The 10,778-nt window shown below is 27.0% G+C and overlaps 1 protein-coding gene across 1 annotated transcript in view; it reads left to right on the forward strand.

Moving 5' to 3' along the window:
* The window catches only part of LOC114122093 (chaoptin), an 80,810-nt gene extending 71,743 nt beyond the window's left edge, over window positions 1-9,067 (forward strand). The window contains exon 8 of the mRNA XM_027984657.2: window positions 6,017-9,067. Coding sequence (XP_027840458.2) covers window positions 6,017-6,366 — 350 coding nt within the window. The 3' untranslated portion in view covers window positions 6,367-9,067. The remainder of the gene's footprint in view (window positions 1-6,016) is intronic.
* The last annotated feature ends 1,711 nt before the right edge of the window (window positions 9,068-10,778 follow it).

The following is a 10,778-nucleotide window of genomic DNA, read 5'->3' on the forward strand; positions in this document are numbered from 1 at the left end:
ATAAATGTTTTCTTATATTCTATAAGGTACATACCTATTCGAATAGATTTACAAATACCTACTGTTTTACAATTTATTAGAGATTCATTTTTAAGACATCAATAACTGTTATTTTTAATAATAATATTATGTAATACATACAGACATACAGTAATACAGTATGTAAAATTTAATTAGTTCTTCTAGTAAACAAATGATAAATATATATTTTGTATTTTTTTTATAACAGTTTAAACGTTATATTATAATTTAAGTTTAAAAATAATAATTTATGATTTTTCATGCTTTCTTGGATTAATTGTTGTACACAGCTATTATTACATATAATATTATATATATTTTATAAAAGATCAAATATGAAAAAAAAAAATTAATTTTGTTCATACTCAGCCTTAAACAAATTTATAATTATATAGCTAAGAAAAAAAATCATAAATGATTATAAAACAACATATTTTATTTTAATTTAATTTATTAATTAATTACATTTACTATTGGTGCTTAAAACATTTTCAATTGAGATCATGAGTCAATATATTTAATTTACTTTAAACGTAATCGTTTTTATTTATTGACAAAATAAGAAATCTTTATCAATAGTGTCACTAAAACTTTTTGAACTTACTCCATTGAGATCGTCTTTATACATTATAAAAGACATTTGAGTAGACGAGAAACGCATTCACTAAAATTTTGTGCTGTGTAACTACACTATAAATTAATATAGACAAACGAATTTAAATAAAGGTTATTATTTTAAAAGCTGAAGAAATTGATTTCAAATATACGAAGACTATAATGTAATTTTATAAACTTAAGATGAAATAGCGCCTGATTCGCATTATAGTATTATACAATTACCTACATAAATTTTAATTACTCGTAGATGGCTTAATTATTTTTGAAAACAGTACCGATATACAAAAAAATATTATTAGGTACAAGCCAAAATTAATAATATAATACTAGTGAACTACTTGAAAGCTAACCAATTAAATCTTAGACTGTACAAAAAATATATGTAATATTATAACTGGAAGAGAAATAAATTAAAAACACTCTTTTTTTCGTTCTTTGGATTTCATCTTATTTATGCATACCTAGTTTTTTTTTTTTTAAATTCAAATTATAAAAAAATATTATGATTAGTTTTGGGATGCATACAACTCGAATTATACACGACAACATGAATCTAAAGAAGCGTCATTAAAAATTATAATGTAAAGGCTATAATATACGTAGACCAGCTAATATTTCAAGTACCTTTTTTTCAATTATTTTTAAGAATGTATAAGCGTTTTTTTATCATATTTATTTTTATATCAACTTTTATAGCGTAAATTATTTTAGAAAAACTTATTAAAAAAAAAAAAAAAACAACAATAACAACAAAAACAAATTGAAATAATGGGTTATAGTTTGATTCAGTAATATAACATACGAAAGACGCGTGTAAGTTCGTTGGAAACATTTCCCACCAAAACACGGCCATTATTTGAAAGCTTTCAAAATAAGTTAGTAACATCAATGTTTCTAGAACTTAAAACGTCTACCATTATTTTTATTGCCCTTATTAATGAAGACTATCAAAAAAAGAAAAAACCTACAGATAAAATCGTATTTTATATCAATGCATCGTTCCTGTCAGATCTTGAGCTTATCTAACGATGCTATGATAAAAATTCTATGGTAAAGAATATAAAGAATATATTAATATATTTTCAATAATAAATTTATCAAAATAAATCATTAGTCAAATGAGAATTTTTGAAAAGGTCAAAGTTAAATATTTAAATAATATAAATTGAAGTTTTAAGTAGTTATTATTTTTGTTTTTAACAAAATATGGACTAACTATTTTTATTTTTCATAATAGTTTTTAGTTATTACGTTAAAAGTAAACAAACAAATAAAATAGCATTAAAAAAAAAACCCTTTCAGAATTTATATTAATTATCTAATCCTAAAAAACATATAGGTTAAAAATAAGTTATTTTTATTACTTACAAGAATCAAATATATATATATTCTTATTATTGATGTTTTACAAAAAAAACATAAAAAATAATCTTTTTTAAGTGTCCATTTACAAAGTATAATTTTTAAACGATTTGACAATAACTGTCATATGTGTGAAAAAAATATGTATAATATGAAGGTTATCTGTGGTTTATATATTCAAATATTATAATAAATACGTTTTATTTTAAACCCTATAATTTTAACCATTACTCAAAGCAATTTTAGTTTATTAATAATAAACTAAACATTTTGATAAGTGAAAAATCATATACTTGTCAGAAAAATATCTCTTTCGCTTTGATTGACAGATAATTGCAATAGTATTCTCAAACCTTGAACCTTTATAATATTATACTTTAAGCAGGAAAAAACTCACTAAACTGTCCGTCATAGTGTCAATACAAATCCGTTTCATACATACAAGTTTACTAATTAATGGCTTCCATGCCAATGGTAAAGGGTTACGTTTTCAGGCAAATTATGTATATTGTATATAATATATAAATGTAAATATATTATACAATATAATACACAATATCAATAGAACAATATAATAATATTATTATGTGTCGGTTCAATTATTGGTAGGTATATTGTATTTGAATATTGATATTTCAAATAAAGTCAACTCAAATTCACCAAAAAATGTGAACACAGATACCTAGTTAAAAATTAACAATAATTATATATTATTGCCAAATGCTTTAGAAATTGTAATATTTGAAGATTAAACTGTATTGTATCTGTTTGTTCATTAAAATCAAAACAATTAATTTCTTCAGATATTAATTCTTCATGGTAGAGAGAATATAACAAAAAATAATATGTTATTTATCAGACTGGTTTGAAGATGTATTAATAATTAATTTGGTTTTATACGTATATGCTATATAATATTAATTTTTTTTGATGTTGTATATTTACGTATTTGAATTAATAATACAAATAATAACTTAATAATAATTATTATATTATTCTACTAAATATTTGTGGTTATATACCTATTCTATTACTATGAAGTAATCATATAAATGTTTTCATATTAAATACCAAGAACGTTACATAAAATAATATTTTCTGATGAAATTTTCTACATTTTAGTAACGTTTATGCAAAATAATCTCTTTCAAACAGTTTTAACAGTAAACTAGTGCGCTTTTGTGATTTTAAAGGTATTTTTGATTCGTTTGATAAACAATAACAATAAAATCGTTGATAAATAATCATAAATAACTATAATACTATTTTAGTTAGGTCACATTAAAATTATCAACGATTATAGTTTATTACACTTAAGTAATAATTATTTATATTTTAAAAGATATATAGACATAATATATTTTTTTTAATTTATTTATTCATTGTTAAATAAAAAAAAAATAATAATAATGATACTTAAAGCAAAATTATACAATATCTAATAAGTTGATAATTAATATATTATATTTTGATACGTCTATTAGTTATATTTTTGAACAACAAATATATTCGGTTATTAAATAATTTTAATTTATTTGAATTCATAAGTAAATGGAATTATACATTTTTATCATACTAGTTATATCTGATAGCAAACAAATATTTATTGTAAATTTTTCTGCATCTACATAGTAAAAATATTCATCAAGAAATGTATTCCAATGTTTGATAATTAAAAACTTTAACACCAGATATTTAACTAAAAATTCAGAAACTTAAATTCTGATTTATATTAATAAAATATTACAATAGGGATTTTAATGGTAATAAAATTGTATACGTATTTTGTTTTCAAATTTTTACTTACGTTTTCCGTTTAATTGTTGATATTTACGTTAAATATTAGTACTTATTAATAAAAACCATGTAATAATTATGATAATATTATTGTATGCATTTTTAAAATTTTCAAAACAAACTAAAAATAGGTACTATTGATTACTTTTAATAATACCTATACTAATTATAGTAAATCTTATACAATTTCATTATTGTGTGTTTTCGAACTGAACGGTTCAAAACACCTGTGATAATTTTATTATAATATGCACAGAGAAACTAAATAGTATTTGCTTAGAACACGGAATTTTTGAAAAATCCGAAAGTTAAACAATTTAAGACTACTTAATGTGTATTATAAACTGTTAACTAACTGGTATCAACCGAGTTATTTAATAGACATCATGTTTCTTTATAGTTTCTTCGACAAAATCAATTACAAAATTTTCCCCATAAAATCGCACTTATTTAATAAAATTAATATGCAAACTTATCAGGCAAACAAATAATTATGGGATATAGATCGTTATTTGCAAGAAAATAATTATGAGTTTTGTAGAAAAATTCCAACTCGTTAAAAACTAACAACACGATGTTAATACAAACTTTTGTCGGATCTACTGTAATAAATGTGAAAACACGAACATCAACATTTACAACGCGCGATGTTTGAGACTTGCTTATGAATCAAAAATAGAATAATTTTAATTTTAAAATAAATATATAATTGAATATACTTATAAAATCAGTGGCGTAATTTGGTTATGTTTGTGGGGGGGATGATTTTTTTATATTTTACCTATTCGCGGATCCTCGATAAAATGATACTTGACTGCTCGGTAGTTTATTTTTGTGCCACATCCGAAATTTATAGGCACAATACAATATATAGATTTATTTGTGCATCTGAGTTTACTTTAAAGTACTTATTTACAACTAACGTAATATGTGATATGGTTTTTTTTTTGTATTATTTTTATAAAACATAGACTATAATTTAGCGTTTCCCTGCAACCTTTTTACTTCGCGGCACACTAATCCTAATACATATTTAGCCGTGGCACACTTGTCAATTGTTACTGACATAGTGACATATAAATCAGTATGATCAGTATTACTATTTAAACGTATGCATATTTTTTTTATAGTAAGCATTCATCATATAAATTATTAATACCAAAGTAGTTGTATACCAGTATACTAATAGCAAACAATTTAAAATAGCGTATTTATTTAAAAAAATATTATTTTTATATTTTAACCAATTACCAAAATTGCACGTAAACTTTTATTAATAATCGTAAAATTTCGCGGCAAACCTATAATATAGGTCTCACGGCATACCGGTTGGGAAACCCTGGACTATATAAAGCTAAATCAGCATACATAAATGTATAGTTAACCAGTTTTTTTTTAAAAAAAAAATGGTCATGGCAAGTTATACTACATCCAAATAATTCCCCCCTCTCCCCCGTAATAACGCCGCTGTATGAAATAGCAATGGCGGTTTGATAACGTGCCAAGTACATTTCGATAGATTATAACACACCGTCATTAGATCAATGATTAGATCTATATTCACCTCACTAATACCACACCATTCACTAGGATTACGTTTTCATGGTATATTTTGAAGATAATCTGGTTAAAAAACTATATTGTTCAATATTAAAGGATAAAAAAAAACTGAAAATTCAAAAAGTCACGTCATTACTGTGCAAAATATTTTCTTTTTAAGTATCCATATAATTTAGTTAAAAATAAAAAAAAAATCTGCACGCGTTAAATCTTGAAAGATGATTAGAAACACGGATGCTAACATTAAGTATATAAAATTATTAATGCAATGTACAACAACGTATTGAATATTTGCTCTAATAATATACTTATAAGACGGTGAAAACGGCATTTTGGATTTTATAGGGTTAGGTATATAGTTTAAATAATAAATCCGAATGTGAAATGTACACACGCCATACGTAATTAAACAATTTTATAGATATTTACATTCATACAAATAACAAAAAAACATTAAAGGTATATTATGTACAATTTTTTAAAAATTTTTATTGTACTTATACTTTTTCTCTAATTTTGCTCTTAAACTTTTAGTATCCGGTATTTAGTGATTTCCGGCTGTATAGTTTTTAATCGTTAGAAAAAAAAAACACCTCTCCGCCCTTCACATAATAATAATATTAAACTGACGTCAAGGTGTTTACCGTGTGATTCGCAGGAGGTCTGTACCTGGACGACAACCCGCTGCAATGCGACTGCGGCCTGCTGTGGCTGGGCCAATGGCTACGCCGGTGGCTCAGGGAAGCGGTGCAAGTGCACACGCTGGGCATGGCCGAGACGCAACTGGCGCAGTGGACGGCCCGGCGGGCCACGTGCGCCGACCCCAGAAACGGTGGGGCCCGCGTGCCCGTGGCCGACATCTACCCGGAGGACCTGCGGTGCAAGGCGAGCGCGCTGAGCGGCAGCGGCACCGGCAACACGGCGGCCAAGACGTCGCACCTGATCGTCTGCCTAGCCCGTTCGCTAGCCGTGTTCTACCTGGCCACCGTCTGGTGCAACGTCTACTGAAAGGGTACTGCGACAGACTACGTCGTCGTCGACCGTCGGAAACACTCGTGTAAAGTGTATAACAATAATATTATTATTTTGCCGCCGCCGTGTTTTCGTACGACGTTGTTTGAGCCGTACCAGAGTCGTTGTTCAGAGTCAGTGACGTCGTCGTCGTCCTCGTCGTCCTCGTGCCCGGTGAGCAAACAGCGAGCAGAAAGAGGACGCCCCCGTGATCGTTTTCTTTTCCTTTTTTCTTTCCTTTATCGTTCTACTCGTATAATATAGATTTTCTTTTTCGACCAGCAATATGTACAGTGTATATTATTATATTATTGAGTTCAATCCTCGTCCCTCCCTGCCCCTCCCCCCCCAAATCTAGACGTCACTGACTGCGCGCCCTCTCGGGACCTACGACCAGTGGTGCGCAACTCGGATTGATGACAGCAGCGCGTGTGTCCGTGTGTGGTGATAGGGTCGTGTGTGTGTGTGTGTGTGTATGTATACGGTAGATTCGGGAAAATCATTTTCTAATCCATTTTTAAACGATGCCTTATTTTCCCCGTGATTCGATTCGTCTACCACTGAAAGATTACGCCCGGTGAGCACAGACGTCGAAAAAAGAATTATTATCACTCGGTCGTATATTCTCGTCGCAATCTGCTTGCCTGCAAACCGGATCGTTCTCGCGGCATAAAGGAAGGGTCGACCCCATTCGTCTCAGTGCTCCCTGCACGTACAGGGTAATTGCGTTGTATTTGCATACGAGCGTGACCCCATGGCCTATACCACGACCCGATAAAATATGAGCTATTTTTCTAATCGAAACATATTTTCCCACCTTCGTCTCTAACCATTAACACACAGACACGTACATAAATAAACGCACATACTCGCGTACACGCCAGAAGTCACGTCGTCATATTTCCGACCGTAAAACACGCACGGTCCACCCTCGTCGAGCCACAATCCATACCAAGAGACTTGCTGTACTATATTCGCCCAAACAACAGCACTAACGGAACCCCTACTCAAACTATATCACCACATCGTGACTAACTCGTAAAGGTTTTCGTTTTGTTTACCGTCCGATCGCAGAATAGAAGCTCGCAGAGAACTCTTCATAATACAATATTAACCGTCATCGTTGTAAGTTCAATATAGTCACCTAGTGAATTCGCGAGATTACCAATCGGGTTTATGTTTTAATTCATAATGTTCGGTATGTACACGAAAAAAACGCATCAAATAATAATACGGTACGAATTTTCAAATATCAGAGCGTATATTCTACCTTCTTTATCGGTTAATTATTATTGTAATGATATTATACCATTATTTATACTTATAAGAATATATTAGGTACTATGAAACCGACTATCCTTATTTATTATTGTCAAAATAATATTACAAAACTTATGACATTAAATTATTATATTTTAATAAAATTTCCGTTGATTTGCATAATCTCGATGCAATTTAATGTACTTATAAAAAAATTAAAATTTTCCGAACTCTGCTTAGATAATAAAAATAATAAATAGTATAATTAATAATAATAATAAACAAAAAAAAAACAATTTTGTTTCTGATTTTTTAACTTAAAATAATAATAATATAACATGATTAATAAAATCATTTTATTTCGATGATACATGCCCCTTGAAGAAAGGGTATATTTTACGGTCCATGGTCCTTTTTTCAAATAAACGCATTCATTAATTTAAATATTATTAAAAAACAACTCGTTATACCAGAGTAATGATTGCATCCCGTACTACATGGTTGGTTGACATTTTACATGCGATTTTTATAGTTTAAAATAATATATATAAAGGATCCTGTTGTATAATATATTGCAGTTTATTTGTAACATGCAAATGTTTGCTTTAGTTGAATTGATTAAATCGGTATATATTATCATGTGGACTGCAAATATATGTACTACTGTATACAAACATGAAGATGTCAGATAGATTCGGATTGAACTACGCTGAATACAATTATTTATCCATATTTTATTTCCTTCGTGAAAGCGTAAAACATGCCTCCCCTTTTTGTCTGACATTAATGAAATTTTAAAGAAAAAAAGTCCTTAAAAAATCACAACAAGATCTAGTAGTTTTATCTACTATTTTATTGCAAACTCGAGTTAGTTACGGTTGACCAATATTTGTATCTGAATGGTTTTCAGTCCTTTGACCGTATTCAAAACGAGTAATATTTTATGTAAAACAAAAAAAACCAAAATGAAAAAAAGTCACATCTTTTTTTATACTTGGAAGGGGACTTTTTTACTTTTTTTAAAAACTGTATTGAAATAAATGTAAACCATTAGATCGATTTGCGAACACAGCAAAAATATTAACGAAGATAAATATATATGTATTTGTTTTATACTATATTTAAAATGTAATATATACTAATAAAATTATTGTTGTCCAATGAATATTTCGCGTTAACTATTCACGAGTTGTTCAAGAATGAATAAACGTATTATTTTGTTAATTATTCATGTCCTCCAATACGCCACTCCATCCTTCCAATTATTTATATTGTACGGTAGATTTATTTATTATTTGTTTTTTTTTTTAATTAAATATAAATATTTATAGTTTTTGTTGATAATATAATATGAACCTGTATACATGTAATGCTTAAAATTTAAGACAGCTTTGTTTTGTAAATAATAAAATACATGATTATTTAAATATGATAACAATATTACGTGTATTTAATTTCGACCACATCCTTTCAGTTCCCATTAAAAAATTAAAAAAAAACAACATGCCTAAGTAGGTAATTTTAACACTACTGAGTATTATTACATTTTTTTAAAATAGGTATAAATGAAACTCATAAACAACAATTATTATTATTTTTATTTTTTTTTATTACTGTAAGTAAAACAATTTAGATGATTTGCGTAAAAACAATTAACCATTTTTTCAACTTATATTATTTAAATATAATTGTATTAAAACTTATAATGATTCAATTCAATATTTTGTATCTATTATAATAGCTTATATTTCTATACAATCACGCTGAATTAAAAATTGAGCAAAATAAAATTATAGCAATCAATCAACTTTAAATAATATAAAAAGAGTTAAAAATAAATATGACGTTATATTGTATTTTATAAAAATTATTCAATGTACAACCAGTACGAATTCGCAGGAAATATTAGGTTTTAAAATATTTCAAATTTAATTTTAATAGCCTTGACCTTAATAAAAACATTTTTGACCGTTTAAAGCGGTCTACTTTGTTGACTTTTTAAAACAGTATACATATATAAAAAGTAAGTGTGCAGATAATATATTGTATCCTTATGAAAACCATATAAAATATTTTATAAAGTACCTACATTCTTACATTTGTAAATCATTATAAAATCAATAAAATTCGCTTTATAAAAAAAAATAAAATATTTTCTCAATTGTTTTGTCATTTTCATTTCTATACTTATACAAGAGCAAAGGCAATATGTTGCCCGAACATTCAATATCCTTAATGATATTTCGTGATGAATTTGAAGTTGACCAAACTCAAAAAGCAATATCACAAAACGTTTTACAATGATCATAAGTTTTTTATTTAAACGCATATATATTTATTTTTCATTACATATTATTTTATTAGGTGCATTTTTTATTTTATTATGTTATTTAATGAATTAAATACTTTCCCAAATGTGTTGTATTGAATATAATTTTTAAAATATATATTAGATACTACCCATACCAATTTTAATTTTCAGGTTACAATCAACAAAATTTTAGATTATAATCACTAGAATATTATATGCCAGAATCCAAAAAAAACATAAAGTAAAAAGTTTGATGTTCTTAGATAATATATTTGTGATTTCACATATTGTCAACTAAACGTTAAATTGTATTACGATAGTAATCTTGGTTCATTTTTATAAATAATTAAATAATGTATGAAATTACCTAATTAACTATTTCAATGTGCTCTGTACTTAATGTATTTTCACTAGTGAATAGGTACAAGTGAACGGAAATATGATTATTATATTATACACTTGTACTTGAGTACTTGATATTATTTTGTATAAGTATGTTTAAATTTAAAATATGCAATACTTTTTTTAACAATAGCATACAACTTTTAATTTATAATACTTTATTATAAACCTATGGAAAGTTTGACAGACCACATAATTGAGACTAACGAGATTTTCTCCTTTTGAATCTTTACAGGAAAAACATTTTTTTAACCTACATGAAGTGCATAGTGTTATCCTGATCAAACACATAGTTTCTATTTCTCTCTCTTTATGTAGAAAAAAAAAATAAAAACTTTTCCTTTGTTAAAATTCCAAACTTTATTCTTAAATGTTAACACACATTTGGCTAGTTTAGTATTTAATTGATACAAAACCATTAGAATGTTAACTAATA

The sequence above is a fragment of the Aphis gossypii genome, chromosome 3, assembly GCF_020184175.1.
Source record: "Aphis gossypii isolate Hap1 chromosome 3, ASM2018417v2, whole genome shotgun sequence".
NCBI lineage: Eukaryota > Metazoa > Arthropoda > Insecta > Hemiptera > Aphididae > Aphis > Aphis gossypii.